General features: G+C 44.7%; 1 protein-coding gene and 1 long non-coding RNA gene across 4 annotated transcripts in view; one reads left to right on the top strand and one right to left on the bottom strand.

The window, feature by feature from the left end:
• PCSK6 (proprotein convertase subtilisin/kexin type 6) overlaps positions 1-7,053 on the bottom strand; it is a 190,339-nt gene extending 183,286 nt beyond the window's left edge. For all 3 annotated transcript variants that reach the window (XM_063448814.1, XM_063448815.1, XM_063448816.1), the window contains exon 1: positions 6,795-7,053. In XM_063448814.1, the coding sequence (XP_063304884.1) occupies positions 6,795-6,959 (165 nt within the window). In that variant the 5' untranslated portion in view covers positions 6,960-7,053. The remainder of the gene's footprint in view (positions 1-6,794) is intronic.
• The window catches only part of LOC134603136 (uncharacterized), a 364,337-nt gene that overhangs the window by 197,503 nt on the left and 150,092 nt on the right, over positions 1-16,742 (top strand). The window lies entirely within an intron of this gene.

The raw sequence follows: 16,742 nt of genomic DNA, 5'->3' as shown, positions 1-16,742 counted from the left end.
AAACAAAAGTGTTCCATTTATAATTTTGAGAATATATATATATCAAAAAGGTTATGGGGGGGGGGGGGGGGGGGGGGGGAGGAAGGAGTTGAAAACCCCTTCCACCTGAAGTCTAATACAATGTTAAACAAAAATCTGCACATCAGATACATTTTTGAGAAAGACCCAGAGAGGGGTCAAAACGTCAATTGGGACCTTGTATACGTTTGCTTATATTCAATAAAGAACACTATTTTTTTCATTGAAAAATCCCTTGAAGTTTTGTAGTGCTTAAGAAGAGAACATGTAGAATCCCACATTCGAAAATGTTCTGATAGTGAAAACAAGTTAACATACCACACCAGTTTTGCAGTAATCAACCTACAGTGTCTATTACCTTATTTTACTGTACAGATGGTCTGCATTTTTGCAATCAACACATTCTGCTTGCACACCTAATGTGACTAAAATTATGTTGTCCTCATTACCCTCTGTAGCTCTACAAGATATGCTGGCTCTTAATAAACATTTAATGCTGAAGAAGTGTCTTTGGACAATCTGCACAAAAATACCTAGTGAAACAAATTTGTGTTATTCAATTTGGTCTATTTAAGACGAATTTAAATAAAAGCAGCAAGGAATACGAATTCAACAAATTCCTCTTGCACAAAACGCACACCGCACAAAACACACAGTAAAATGATCCCAGTATCCTCTAAATAGATATTGCTAATAAATAAACCAGGCCAAAACAGATACCTTGAACACAAAATGCATTTTTTTCTCCCCAACACTGATATTTTGTGCAATTTCCCAGTTTTGTAAATAACCCTGAAGGTCTCTCACACACACACACACACCTTTATAACACACACACACACACCTTTATAACACACACACACACACACCTTTTCCAAAGTCATCAAAGTATTGACAGATATTTTGAGCCAACATAACGAAACCTCCGGCCCAACACAGAATTATGAAAGTGTGTGTGTGTGGAAGGGGGGGAGGGAGGGGAGGGGGGGGGGGGGGGGGGTTGAGACTAAAGTGGACCTCAGTGGTCACATAGAAACATCTGAAGGCAGCCAAAGATTGTTTTTACAATAACCAAGCAATCTGGACGTAATCACACACACCTATAAAAGCACAAGAAAGCTCTTTGGAGTCCTATTGCAACTATTCCATCCTGCAGAAAGCACCGTCATCAAGGCGCAAGGTTATGCTGACAGACCTGAATGTACATTTAAGGGAAATCGTATCTGGGACAGCTATTATGCGGCGTTTGCAAAATGTCTAAGAGGCAGGCAAAATTAACCCTTTCATCAAAGATAAAAGCTACTTTGGCCGATTCTTTCCTACCACTAATACACTTATGTTTGACCGACATCTAGTTTTAACAGAGTTCTACCAGTTTGTGTGTAATTAGAAAAATGATACCTTGCAGGATGCATCCTTTATAAACACGCTTAATTGGAGGCGTGTCATTGTCACCATCTAATCATCACCGTTTGTCTAAAAAGCAATTGTAAGAAATTCCCACTGACTTGATAGACTGTCATATTATAGTAGAACATGTTTCACAGAATTTTTTTAATACTATAAACTGAAAACAAACCAGTAACTACCTTACCACTGGTACCGATGAAGCAACAGAATGACAAATCCGGGGTGCCCAAAAGGTAGATCCCCAGATGTTTTTAAAACTACAGCTTCCATGATGCTTTGTCATTCTAAAGACATGAAAAGCATCATGGGGGTTGTAGTTCTACAAACATCTGGGGATCTACCTTTTAGGCACCCTTGCCATCAAAATACTAAAATAAGTAACATTTTAACATCCTAAAATATAAATAAATATTTTAAACAGCAATAAAATCTGTACGCCATGAAGTCACATACCTGTTTCAGTACTTAATGACAATGCCTTACACATCATTTTAACAAGTATAACTTAAATGGTGGCAGGTTTTAATTAGTAAAACCTTAAGCCTATAAATATTAGGTAATTTGCAGGTAGCTGTGAATCTGTGGCTTAGCTACAAGTCTCAATGTGGTAAGTGATCATTAAGTCTCAATGTGGTAAGTGGGTGCTGGAGCAGTTCATGAATGGTATAGTAGGTACATCAAATCCTATGATTTTTTTCAGATGGACATTGAGAATGGACACATAATCCTAACTGCAGCACCGACTATATCCAAAATGCACTCATTGTGCTCAAGTTGTATAAACCGATTTCAGTAACTTAAATCAACAGGTAAGTGCACAATATGGAGGAAACAAGTAGTGATAAAAGCTCAAAACACCTTGATTGGTATCCCGATTTCAGTAACTTACCTGCTAAAGTCCCATACTGAGAATCAAAACAGACAAATGTTTGTACAACTAAACCAGTTTATTCAAAGCCCCTGAGGACTCTCGTCTCAAAATACTACATGTTGAACAGAAAAGAACTGTTTATACTCAAATAGTTATGTTTCAGGATCTTCAATATGGAAAACTATTTTAAATATTTTAATATTTGAAATATTTTGTTAACCCCAAATTCAAAGCAGGAGTGAGGAGGCTTGTGCAATGAAAACTTATAGTTGTCAATCATACGAACACGCAGAACAAATCTGATAAAGACCTACTGGGAAAATAAATTGGAACAGAAAACCATCACAAAAACTCCCCCCCAAAAAACCAAAACAAAACAATATATCACATAAAAAACAGACACGAGAGTATTCTAAAAAGAACTGCTAGTACTAGGAAATAAAGTCACAAAGTATTGGGGAATAAAGTCCAATGACATTACGTTGAAAACATTAACACACTCATTGCCAAGATCCAAAACTCAAATGAAGAGCAGAGGCAGGTTAGTACATGCATAATTCTAATTAAACGCAGCTTGTATATGACTGTGTAATAAACTCTTTAAGGGTTAGCCACTTAACCCCTTAAAGACCAAACTTCTGGAATAAAAGTGAATCATGACATGTCACATGTCATGTGTCCTTAAGGGGTTAAAGGCAAAAGTTGAGACTGATTTTCAGATTATTAATCAAAGGGTTAAACAAAATCACTACTCCGTTGCACTTCTTAGTCTTACTACAAATATCAATAAGTACAAATAACCATAGAAATCGCAAGTAACATGTAAGTGCGAGAACATTGAGCATCATTGGTAAATCATTAACAGTTGAAGAAAAGAAAATGTAACAGTAGCTACAAACAAAATATAATGCAATAAACTTGGACATTGGACATTAGGAGTACGACCTTCCTACCCAGAAACAAGCATCTAATGCAAACAGTATATTGACTAATACTTGTAAAAATATTTTGCTAGATAAAATGAGGGATTCTGTACTTCGTTCTCATGTATTAAACAGTGTGAAAAAATAAAGACAAAACACTAAAGCAACCAGTAAAAATAACTCAGAAAGATAAGAAAATATAAGAATAAGGCAACAAAAAAAAATGCTCAAGCTAATCCTCTATATATTGAGAAAATTGCTATACGAAATATCAATGGATGGAAGTGTACATTAGTTATATGGTATTGATATGGGAATGTGCACATACTGGAATATAGCCATTAGAATAAAGTGCAGTGTGAAGACCTAATGCAGCAGAGTATTAATGAGTCTCTAAAAAGCAGGGTGCCATCAGTAATAAAGCCTGTACATCCTATATACATCCTAACAATAAGGCTCTAAGGAGCTCAAGCTCAGCAGAATACTCTATGGAGCCCAAGCTGAGGATGCTATGAAGTAAAGCACAGCATTCTATGGAGTGTGCATCCTATGGAGTTAAAGCAGAGTGTCCTATGGAGTGAGCGTCCTATGGAGTGTGCATCCTATGGAGTTAAAGCAGAGCGTCCTATGGAGTGAGCGTCCTATGGAGTGAGCGTCCTATGGAGTGAGCGTCCTATGGAGTGAGCGTCCTATGGAGTGAGCGTCCTATGGAGTGAGCGTCCTATGGAGTGAGCGTCCTATGGAGTGAGCATCCTATGGAGTGAGCATCCTATGGAGTGAGCATCCTATGTAGTGAGCATCCTATGTAGTGAGCATCCTATGGAGTTCAAGGTGCGCATCATATGGAGTTCACGCTTTGGGTTCTATGGAGTGAACATTCTATGGAGTTCAAGCTTTGGGTTCTATGGAGTGAACATTCTATGGAGTCCAAGCTTTGGGTTCTATGGAGTGAACATTCTATGGAGTCCAAGCTTTGGGTTCTATGGAGTGAACATTCTATGAAGTCCAAGCTTTGGGTTCTATGGAGTCCAAGCTTTGGGTTCTATGGAGTCCAAGCTTTGGGTTCTATGGAGTCCAAGCTTTGGGTTCTATGGAGTCCAAGCTTTGGGTTCTATGGAGTCCAAGCTTTGGGTTCTATGGAGTCCAAGCTTTGGGTTCTATGGAGTCCAAGCTTTGGGTTCTATGGAGTCCAAGCTTTGGGTTCTATGGAGTCCAAGCTTTGGGTTCTATGGAGTCCAAGCTTTGGGTTCTATGGAGTCCAAGCTTTGGGTTCTATGGAGTCCAAGCTTTGGGTTCTATGGAGTCCAAGCTTTGGGTTCTATGGAGTCCAAGCTTTGGGTTCTATGGAGTCCAAGCTTTGGGTTCTATGGAGTCCAAGCTTTGGGTTCTATGGAGTCCAAGCTTTGGGTTCTATGGAGTCCAAGCTTTGGGTTCTATGGAGTCCAAGCTTTGGGTTCTATGGAGTCCAAGCTTTGGGTTCTATGGAGTGAGCATTCTATGGAGTTCAAGCTTTGGGTTCTATGGAGTGAGCATTCTATGGAGTTCAGGCTTTGGGTTCTATGAAGTTCAAGCTTTGGGTTCTATGGAGTGAGCATTCTATGGAGTTCAGGCTTTGGGTTCTATGGAGTGAGCATTCTATGGAGTTCAAGCTTTGGGTTCTATGGAGTGAGCATTCTATGGAGTTCAAGCTTTGGGTTCTATGGAGTGAGCATTCTATGGAGTTCAAGCTTTGGGTTCTATGGAGTGAGCATTCTTCTATGGAGTTCAAGCTTTGGGATCTATGGAGTGAGCATTCTTCTATGGAGTTCAAGCTTTGGGATCTATGGAGTGAGCATTCTTCTATGGAGTTCAAGCTTTGGGATCTATGGAGTGAGCATTCTTCTATGGAGTCCAAGCTTTGGGATCTATGGAGTGAGCATTCTATGGAGTCCAAGCTTTGGGATCTATGGAGTGAGCATTCTATGGAGTCCAAGCTTTGGGATCTATGGAGTGAGCATTCTATGGAGTCCAAGCTTTGGGATCTATGGAGTGAGCATTCTATGGAGTCCAAGCTTTGGGATCTATGGAGTGAGCATTCTATGGAGTCCAAGCTTTGGGTTCTATGGAGTGAACATTCTATGGAGTCCAAGCTTTGGGTTCTATGGAGTGAACATTCTATGAAGTCCAAGCTTTGGGTTCTATGGAGTCCAAGCTTTGGGTTCTATGGAGTCCAAGCTTTGGGTTCTATGGAGTCCAAGCTTTGGGTTCTATGGAGTCCAAGCTTTGGGTTCTATGGAGTCCAAGCTTTGGGTTCTATGGAGTCCAAGCTTTGGGTTCTATGGAGTCCAAGCTTTGGGTTCTATGGAGTCCAAGCTTTGGGTTCTATGGAGTCCAAGCTTTGGGTTCTATGGAGTGAGCATTCTATGGAGTTCAAGCTTTGGGTTCTATGGAGTGAGCATTCTATGGAGTTCAGGCTTTGGGTTCTATGAAGTTCAAGCTTTGGGTTCTATGGAGTGAGCATTCTATGGAGTTCAGGCTTTGGGTTCTATGGAGTGAGCATTCTATGGAGTTCAAGCTTTGGGTTCTATGGAGTGAGCATTCTATGGAGTTCAAGCTTTGGGTTCTATGGAGTGAGCATTCTATGGAGTTCAAGCTTTGGGTTCTATGGAGTGAGCATTCTTCTATGGAGTTCAAGCTTTGGGATCTATGGAGTGAGCATTCTTCTATGGAGTTCAAGCTTTGGGATCTATGGAGTGAGCATTCTTCTATGGAGTTCAAGCTTTGGGATCTATGGAGTGAGCATTCTTCTATGGAGTCCAAGCTTTGGGATCTATGGAGTGAGCATTCTATGGAGTCCAAGCTTTGGGATCTATGGAGTGAGCATTCTATGGAGTCCAAGCTTTGGGATCTATGGAGTGAGCATTCTATGGAGTCCAAGCTTTGGGATCTATGGAGTGAGCATTCTATGGAGTCCAAGCTTTGGGATCTATGGAGTGAGCATTCTATGGAGTTCAAGCTTTGGGATCTATGGAGTGAGCATTCTATGGAGTCAAAGCTTTGGGATCTATGGAGTGAGCATTCTATGGAGTCAAAGCTTTGGGATCTATGGAGTGAGCATTCTATGGAGTCAAAGCTTTGGGATCTATGGAGTGAGCATTCTATGGAGTCAAAGCTTTGGGATCTATGGAGTGAGCATTCTATGGAGTCAAAGCTTTGGGATCTATGGAGTGAGCATTCTATGGAGTCAAAGCTTTGGGATCTATGGAGTGAGCATTCTATGGAGTGAGCATTCTATGGAGTTCAAGCTTTGGGATCTATGGAGTGAGCATTCTATGTAGTTCAAGCTTTGGGATCTATGGAGTGAGCATTCTATGTAGTTCAAGCTTTGGGATCTATGGAGTGAGCATTCTATGTAGTTCAAGCTTTGGGATCTATGGAGTGAGCATTCTATGGAGTTCAAGCTTTGGGATCTATGGAGTGAGCATTCTATAGAGTGAGCATTCTATGGAGTTCAAGCACGAGGTTCTATCTAGTTAAATCTGAGCATTCCGTACTGATAGCATGCACTGACTGTCACACGGTCCCGTGCCCACCTGTCCCAGGTTCAGGTATCCGTATTTAGCAGCCAGCTCCGCTGCCACCTCGGGTCCCCCCGGTACTCGCACAGCCCAGTGGTTGGAGTAGATGGTGCGGGGGTTGGATGCCAGGCAGGCGGGCGGCAGGAGAAGCAGAAGGAGCGCACCGGCCAGGGGGAGCATGTTGGGAGGCTGCGGGTGGAGCAGGGGGGTTGCGCGGGGTCCGCTGCCCGCTCACAGGGTGCAGGGGGCGGACATTCAGCGCTCAACTTCCCGGCTCCGGACATCTACTAGGGGACGCGCTTCACCCGCTTCTATTTGTCAACTCCTCGGCCAATCAGCGGCTGCTCTCGAACCCAACCTGCAGACGGTGAAGGGGAAGGCGTGGCCACCATGGTAATAAGGCGTGGCTTGCCACCAAGTGGGCGTGGTCTGTCATGTTATCCAGGGATGTAGTTGCAATCCTAGGCTAGAAGGGATTCAATGCTTAGCGCACCTTGGAAACCCAGCTATCAGCCTGACAACCTCTTACAGAGAGAGAGAGTGAAATAAATATTATATAGGACATAAAATAAAGGCACACCTACTAAATGTTTCTGTTTACCTTAATCAGCTGCTTATCAGGGTCACAGTTACTTGATGCCCTACTAGAGAGATATAGCCAAGTTTTTTTTGTCAAATTTACTTATTAGCTTTAATTAATTGACAGATGGGATTCCTAAAATTAATGTTAGAATCATTAAAAACACTACTTAAAGGGACCTGCAGGCATCCAGACCACTTCAGCTAATTTAAATTAAGGGCTTCCGAAATCCAAACTGACTTTTGGTCCGTTATCTGACGTTGGACATCCTCACACTGTGGATGAGGACCTCCAGCCTCAGATTTGTCCACATAGGAAAGCATTGATTCAATACTTTCCTATGGGGATGTCTAATGCACGCGCAGCATTTGCTGCGCATGCACATTAGACCCTGCTTGTCATGGGACATAGGAGGGGGAGGAGGTTTGAACCAGCGCCGAGGGACATCAGCGCTGGGATAAGGTGAGTAAATAAAGGGTTTTTACTCTTTAGTTACCAGGGAGGGGGCAGGCAGATGGATCGTTAGTGCCAGGAATACAGCTTTGTTTTCCTGGCACTACAGTATCCCTTTAAGGAGTGCATGCAACCGCTACTGGGTACGCAAGCGCGTGGCGCAACACTGACCCACGAACCCATACCCATGGGCGTCCGCAGGGGGGGGATTTTTCAGCTTGTTCTGCTCTTTAGTGTATGGAGAGAGACAGAGATAGGAAGCTACATCTTATCCCAGCTTCTCTGTTCTGCCTGAATCCGCAGGTGAGCAGCACATGCAGCCAGAGACAGCCTACAGATCAGGTAAGTGAGGCATGGGGAGAAGTGGGGGGTAGGGAGAGAGCCTATAGATCAGGGAAGTGAGGCATGGGGGGCAGCCTATAGATCAGGGAAGTGAGGCATGGGGGGCAGCCTATAGATCAAGGAAGTAAGGCATGGGGGGTGCCTATAGATCAGGGAAGTGAGGCATAGGGGGGGCAGCCTATAGATCAGGGAAGTGAGGCATAGGGGGGCAAACTTTAGATCAGGCAAGTGAGGCATGGGAGGCAGCCTATAGATCAGGGAAGTGAGTCATAGGGGGGGCAGCCTATAGATCAGGGAAGTGAGGCATAGGGGGGGCAGCCTATAGATCAGGGAAGTGAGGCATGGGGGGCAGCCTATAGATCAGGGAAGTGAGGCATGGGGGGCAGCCTATAGATCAGGAGATCAGGGAAGTGAGGCATTAGGGGGAAGCATACAGATCAGGGAGGGGGGCGGGAGAGACCGTCTATAGATCAGGTAAGTGAGGGATGAGGGGGCAGACTATAGATCAGGGAAGTGAGTTATGGGGGGCAGCCTATAGATCAGGGAAGTGAGGCATGGGGGCAGCCTATAGATCAGGGAAGTGAGGGATGGGGTCAGCCTATAGATCAGGGAAGTGAGAGATGGGGGGATCCACATACAGATCAGGTAAGTGAGGGATGGGGGGGGCAGCATATAGATCAGGTAAGTGAGGGATGGGGGGAAGCCTATAGATCAGGTAAGTGAGGGATGGGAGAGGCAGTCTATAGATCAGGTAAGTGAGGGATGGGGGGAGGCAGCCTACAGGAAGCGTCAGCAAGGAGCAGAAAGGTAAAGTAAGAGAAGGAGCAGAAAGGAGAAGGAACAGAAATGAGCAGGAAGGGACAGCATGGAGCAGGAAGAGTCAGCAAGGACAAGGAAAGGTCAGCAAGGAGCAGGAAGGGTCAGCATAAGGGGTCAGCAAGGAGCTGGAAGGGACAGCAAGGAGCACAAAAGGTAAAGTAGGAGAATGAGCACAAAGGAACAGAAATGAGCAGGAAGAGTCAGCAAGGAGAAGGAAGGGTCAGCAAGGAGCAGAAAGGGTCAGCATAAGGGGTCAGCAAGGAGCTGGGAAGGGCAGCAAGGAGCAGGAAGGGACAGAAGGAGCACAAAGGTAAAGTAGGAGAAGGAACAGAAATGAGCAGGAAGGGTCAGCAATGAGCTGGAAGGGACAGAAGGAGCACAAACGTAAAGTAGGAGAAGGAGCATAAATTAGCAGGAAGGGTCTGCAAGGAGCAGTGAGGGTCAGCAAGGAGCAGGAAGAGGCAGCAAGGAGCAGTAAGGGTCTGCAAGGAGAATGAAGGGTCTGCAAAGAGCAGAAAGGGACAGAAGGAGCACAAAGGTAAAGAAGCAGAAAGAATCAGAAGGAGCACAAAGGTAAAGTAGGAGAAGGAGCAGAAAAGGGTAGCAAGGAGCAGAAAGGTAAAGTAGGAGAACGAGCAGAAAGGGTCTGCAAGGAGCAGAAAGGGATCAGAAAGAGAAAGGAGCAGAAGCAGTGGCGGATCCAGAAGCTAATCTCGGGACTGGCAGATCATTTTAAGAAACAATCCAGGCACAATAACCACTAAAGCTCTCTGTAGTGGTTTTGGTGCCAGGATTTGCTGTGGTGCCCTCCTAGTGTAAGTAGTCAAACCGTTTAAAAAAACGTTTGATAACTTACCCAGGGTCTGCTGGGATAGTGGCTGTAGTGTGTGTGTGTGTGAGTGGTGCAGTGTATGTGAGGGTCGCAGTATGTGTATGGAGGGGTAAAGCGTGTGTGAGAGGGGTGCAGTGTATGTATGGGGTAGCATACTGTGTGTGTAAGGGGAGGCAGTGTGTGTAAGGGGAGGGCTGTGTGTGTAAGGGGGGGCTGTGTGTGTAAGGGGGGCTGTGTATGTAAGGGGGGCTGTGTAGGTAAGGGGGGGCTGTGTAGGTAAGGGGGGCTGTGTAGGTAAGGGGGGGCTGTGTGTGGAAGGGGGTCTGTGTATGTAAGGGGGGCTGTGTAGGTAAGGGGGGGCTGTGTATGGAAGGGGGCTGTGTAGGTAAGGGGGGCTGTGTAGGTAAGGGGGGCTGTGTGTGGTGCAGTGTGTGAGGGGATAGGGGGCAGATTAAAGATATTTTTTTTTGTTTTAAATATTAAATAAATATAGCTAATGTCCCTCCTCCCTTCCTAACTTTGCTGAGGGAGGGGGAGACATTGCTTTCTCTTCCAGTCCCTGGTGGTTCTAGTGGGGGAGTGAACTCTAACCTGCAGCTCAGGCTAGAGTTCACTCTCGCGAGAACGGAGCGTTGCCAGGATTTGCTGTGGTGCCCTCCTAGTGTAAGTAGTCAAACCGTTTAAAAAAACGTTTGATAACTTACCCAGGGTCTGCTGGGATAGTGGCTGTAGTGTGTGTGTGTGTGAGTGGTGCAGTGTATGTGAGGGTCGCAGTATGTGTATGGAGGGGTAAAGCATGTGTGAGAGGGGTGCAGTGTATGTATGGGGTAGCATACTGTGTGTGTAAGGGGAGGCAGTGTGTGTAAGGGGAGGGCTGTGTGTGTAAGGGGGGGGCTGTGTGTGTAAGGGGGGCTGTGTATGTAAGGGGGGCTGTGTAGGTAAGGGGGGGCTGTGTAGGTAAGGGGGGCTGTGTAGGTAAGGGGGGGCTGTGTGTGGAAGGGGGTCTGTGTATGTAAGGGGGGCTGTGTAGGTAAGGGGGGGCTGTGTATGGAAGGGGGCTGTGTAGGTAAGGGGGGCTGTGTAGGTAAGGGGGGCTGTGTGTGGTGCAGTGTGTGAGGGGATAGGGGGGCAGATTAAAGATATGTTTTTTTGTTTTAAATATTAAATAAATATAGCTAATGTCCCTCCTCCCTTCCTAACTTTGCTGAGGGAGGGGGAGACATTGCTTTCTCTTCCAGTCCCTGGTGGTTCTAGTGGGGGAGTGAACTCTAACCTGCAGCTCAGGCTAGAGTTCACTCTCGCGAGAACGGAGCGTTGCCATGGTAACGCTCCGTGCTCGCGAGAGGAGAACCCTGCGGAGCTGCAGGTAAGAGCTCCCCCGGGTTCTCTCTCTCACTCCCTCCCCTGCCGGCCGCCCAGCAATCTGCCTGTGGGCCGGGGAGGGAGATCCCTAACCCCCCTCCGGTCCGTGAAGGCAATCAGCAGGGCACGAGCCCTGCATGGACCGGCAGGGGAGAGCCTCGGGCAGCAATATTTTCTCGGGGGGGGGCAATTGCCCCATTGCCCCCCCCCCCCCCGATCCACCAATGAGCAGAAAGGGGAGCAAAATAAGGAGAAAGTAGCAGAAAGGTAAAGGAGCAGAAGGAGCCAAGGAGGAGAGAAGACAGTGTCAGAAAAAAAAGAAAACTGTGTCAAATGAAGAAGAAGAAAAGGAGATTGGAGCAGGAAGGACAAGTGAAGTGAACCCTCCACCGTATTCTGGACACTTTGGACCTTCTCATCTCCCCAGGTAAAAAAAAATATCAGTGTTAATGTGTTCACTTTTATTTACTGAGTGTCAGGAAGCACAGAGTGCCGCTGGGTAGGGGTGTTGCTGATTGGCTACAGCGGTCAGCTGGCACTCTAAGACAATCAGTAGCTCCCCATTCATAAAAAAGTAAAACATTTTTATGAGCCGGGAACTAGCGATTGGCTTAGAACTTCAATTGACCACTCTAGCCAATCTGCAGCACCCATGCCTGACGTCAATCTGCACTTCCTGACACGTTTCAGAAGCCGAATACCACTGAGCGACCTGGAGATCTGGAGCTGGATGAAGCCTTTGGGGTTAAACCATTTAAGAGCGGTTTAGCCCCTCAAAGGAAAGAGAGCACCCAGGGGCTTCCTGACATCATAGCATTTTCATTTAGATGAAGTTGTTATGGTGACCAGAATGTTCCTTTAATTTGCTTAAAGGAACACGATTGTGTCAGGAATACAAACATGTATTCCTGACACCATAGTTGTGAAAACGCTATTCACCCTGGCTTTATGTGATAATGACTATGCCCCTTCCCTTTCATGACACTGTCAAAAAGGGACCAAGCATAGATGTCATTACAATTATGGCCTGGGGCCTGGGGGAAGCGGCCGATCGCCCGGCACGAGACCCGCTCACAAGCACGAATCACACGATGCCCTGTTACCCCCCCCTCTGGACCGGTGGGGGATATCCCGGTCCCCGCTGGGGACGGTCACCCCCACAATGAGACACAAACAAGCGACAACCAATGATAGCGCCCGGGGCGGTCATTGCCTACACAAGATGGCGCCTCAGACACGACCTGTAACAAACAGGTTCCTGGTCAAGCCGCCCGCTCACACGCTAATATTCTATGACCGACTAGGCAACAACATATGGAAAAAGCTCAGCACCAGGAGATGGCTATACAGGCGGGTAATGAAAGAAGCAACGGCGTGGCTTCGCCCGGCTACCCGACGCCTCTTGTGCGGACACCCACCCAGAGCCCCCAGAGCGGCCCTCAGACAGAAACGAGGAAGGAGGCCGGGGCGGCGGGACAAGAAGACAGACCTCGCGGACGACAACACTGGCCCTCACGCACACCAGCGCAGGACCACCAAGCACACTTGACCCACTTACCTCCCAGCGGCATTCGAAGCCCCCGACCACAGCTACACGTCTCTGCGGCCCAGGAGCCACGCCGACAGCATTGACGCCAACCGGCACGCAGCACAGTCACCCACCAGGGACAAACAGAGACAGAGAGCTCTCCTGAAAGACGGAGCCCCACTAAGGTACCCACCACACCAGCGCTCCGGTCCCGACTACCAAAAACTTAGAGCCGGTGTCGGCTGATTAAAGCGGAATGCCTCAGAGACAATCTGTGCCCCTGCAGACCCTAAACCAGAGACTCTGCAAGATACCACCGCACAGTCTGTTTCACAATATAACCAGTACTGGCCCCAATATCTCACAACAGGAACACTACTAATGTCAGTGATACCCTTTTCAAAATGTGCAGACTCTTCTGCTTAACAAGCTAAAATATTCCACTGACGTTGTAAAGCCTGATGTTTTAACGTTCGCACTACAAAACTGCGCTGTTTAACCTATCTCGCTTTCATGGACCAATGTGTAGCTAACATTTACTGTTTACTAAGGTAACAGATAGGCCTAACCATTGCTGCCTCTATAGTTAACTGAATGCCGTTACTACCCTTTTTTCGTTCCCATTTTACGTTGTTCATTTTACTTTCACTTGACTACCCGTACTCTGTCAATGTGGGCCTTTAATGCTGTACAGTATGTAGGCTATAATAATTACCACTTGGCAAGCGACCTAATTACACCGCACGCTCATCAGGTATTCACACATCCCACACACACTCAATAACCATGAGACTACGAACAGACTGACATACCGGGACTCAACGCATGTGACCTCAAAGCTCTGACCCTGCACTGGTGGGATATGGTGAGGAGAGCGAGGATTCAGCCTCACACAAGCCACGCTGAGCCCAACGTGGGGGTGGGCTGAGGGGACAAGAGTAGGCTCATCTAGGCTAAACTGCCTAACTATACAGCATTGACAAGTCAAAGCCCCCAAGAAACACACCTAAGCATTCTAGATAATTTTGATAATGGAACCATGGTAGTTTACTGTACCTCCTATTCGTTTATAAACATGTTCTGGTCCCTCCATAGCATAAACCAGGAGGGGTATAGGTTATCCCTGATGAGAGCGATATAAAGCTTAATGTATATAGCTTAACGTGGGTAGGGTAGCAGACTGCCTGCCTGTGCCTCCTCGTTTGTACTCATGCCCAGTGGATGTTAACTCCTGTTAATAGTTTGCTTACACAGTATAATTGTTGACCTTAATATTTTTATCTTTATTTTTTACCTGTTACTCGCCGCGTCTAGTTTACTTTCATTTCTGTGTACAACCATAAGACGTGTATGTATTACTTGACTAACTCTATACTTAAAAAATGTGCTAAAACCTAAATGTCATAACTGTAAAATGCTGTAATAATACCAATCTTGCATATGCTATTGTGGCATTGTGAGATGCTTATGTTCACTCAAGCACTCAAAAATAAAGAATTTTAAAAAAATAAAAAATAAAAATGTGTCAGGAAGAGAATGACTAGGGGGAGCAACCAGTGGTTTTATAAAAGCCTCAAATTATCTGACGGCCGTCCTAGTGGCACACTTCGAAGTGACTTGATGAACATCAGTGTCTATCATTTTTCTTCTTATGTGTAGATAACACAGCCTGGGTTATCCACTAAATGTTTTTATTACTTATCAGTGTCATTCACTAAACTGTGACTTGTTGGGAATTTCAAATAGACCAAAATAACCAGATTGTAAAAATTATCCAAATCAACTGGATTTATCCACAAAAACTGTGAATGTAAATGAAATGGCTACATTTAGGATACAGAAACTAAGCTGCCACTATAGCTAAGGAGCTAGGAGTTTGTTTGTTTTTTCAAATCAGTTATTTCAACCACAATTTGTCATCTTGATTTTAATTTACTTTGGCACAACAGCTATCTTTTTATAGAGAATAAGCAACAGCTATCTTTTTATTCTAGCTATTTTGACCTACAATTTTGAAATCACTTTGCAATGGCAATGCAACTTTAGTAAGTACGTCTAAGAGTGGTAAATCCACATTTTGAATACAAATGAGAATCCACACACATTCGTTGAAAATATGAATGAAAAATAAATGTATTGAAAAATATTGATAAGAATCCTACTGCCAGTCAAGTAAGTTTTTCTCACATATGTGGACAAGCATGGTAGTATGGATGTTAACTAGAGATTTAAGATTGATGTAGTATTAGGGGGACTTAGGGTTAAGAGGGGAATCAGGTTGGGGCTACTGCCTTCATTATGCTATGAACTGTTACCCTTATGATTCTAAGCCAGCAAAGTCAGACTCCTAAATGTGGCACATGGCAGAATACATACCTAATTAACCACATCCTTTATAGCAGCGGTGCCCAAAAGGTAGATCCCCAGATGTTGTAGAACGACAACTCACATGACGCTTTGCATGCTTTTAGAATGACAAAGCATCATGGAAACTGTAGCTTTAAAACATCTGGGGATCGACCTTTTGGGGACCGCTTCTTTATAGCACAGGGGACAGCTAGTTATAACATGTGTTGAAATTTATCATGGGCGGAAAACAATATAAAATAGTTTTCTGTGTTTTCATTACCTGAAATCCAAGTGGTGATAAAGTGTGCATTCAGGTAAATGGCCATCCAGTGTGCTAGATTCAAGAACCAATTATAAACAAAATCAATGATATATGAAGAAAAAAACGACTCAGGAACAACATATTTTTGGTGAGAGATCAACGAGATGTTATTTTTTTTCTTCTTCTAGATTTTCTATGTATGATATAAGAATATGCTTATTTAACACTGTGTTGCTTTAACGGGATGCTTTTAACATAAATCTGCTTTTTCTGCACAGTAAATCTTTTTTTTTCTATTGCCGCATTGAAAACATTATGAATTATGTATGGATATTACGCTTTGTTATTTGATTTTCACATAAAGCAGCAGAGTTGCCAATTGCTTTTTATTGGTTGGTAAGCATTATATTGGAACATGACAAATCCAGATAAGAAGACTGGTACTAGTCATTTTTTAGTTTTTTTTTTTTTACATTACAACTTTTTTTTCTCCAAAGTAGTGATTTTTGTTTTACAGTTCCTTTATAGTGTTAAAGTAGGAAGAAAAAGTGTAATCATGGCTCATACTCGTTCAAAGTAGCATCAGGTATACAAGTGGTTATGAACAAAAATGACTATGTATTGAGGAATAGGACAGTGAACAGAATCACAATAAATAATAAAATAATAATAAAAAGAAAAGAGTGTTGATCAAGTTTAACCCTTTTTAATTTGAAGTAAAACATGAATTGTTAGACCCTGGCCTTGATGCAAAACTAGAAAGTGTTACTATCATCAGCATATTATAATAAGAATAACTAGTCCCAGTGGGACTCAAAGCACGCTCTCAGAAATAACCAAATCAGCAGCTGAATAGTAATAGATGTTATTACTACCCAATTTATGGTACTCATTTTATTGACTTTGGAAGGATGAAGGGCTGAGTTTACCCTGCTTGTAATTGAACCTGTGACCTTGCATTTTTGAACAGTCAGGGAACTTACCAACCGAGCTACCTCAGCAGGATATACCGTATTTATCGGCGTAAAACACGCACTTTTTCTCCCTGAAAATAGGGGGAAAATGATGGGTGCGTGTTATACGCCGATATCCCATATTTACTTACCTGTCTTGAAGCGTGGGCCGGTGTTCAGCGCGCACCGCGGTACTGGAACTTCAATTTCAGGTTCCGGTTTCCGGCGGGACTGAAAGGAAGTGTGCACACTTCCTTTCAGTCCCGCCGGAAACCGGAACCTGAAATTGAAGTTCCAGTACCGCGGTGCGCGCTGTGAAGCCGGCCCACGCTTCAAGTAAGGTAAGTAAATATGGGACAAGAGGGAAAGTGCCCTAGGGGACACTATGGGAGGGGGGGGGACACTATGGGAGGGGGTGGAGAATACTATGGGGGGGGAAGAATACTATGGGAGGGGGTGGAAAATACTATGGGAGGGGGGGGA

This window comes from Pelobates fuscus, chromosome 3 (assembly GCF_036172605.1).
Source record: "Pelobates fuscus isolate aPelFus1 chromosome 3, aPelFus1.pri, whole genome shotgun sequence".
In the NCBI taxonomy this organism is placed as follows: Eukaryota; Metazoa; Chordata; class Amphibia; order Anura; family Pelobatidae; genus Pelobates; species Pelobates fuscus.
Note: the sequence above shows the minus strand (reverse complement) of the source record. Positions and strands in the feature narration are given on the sequence as shown.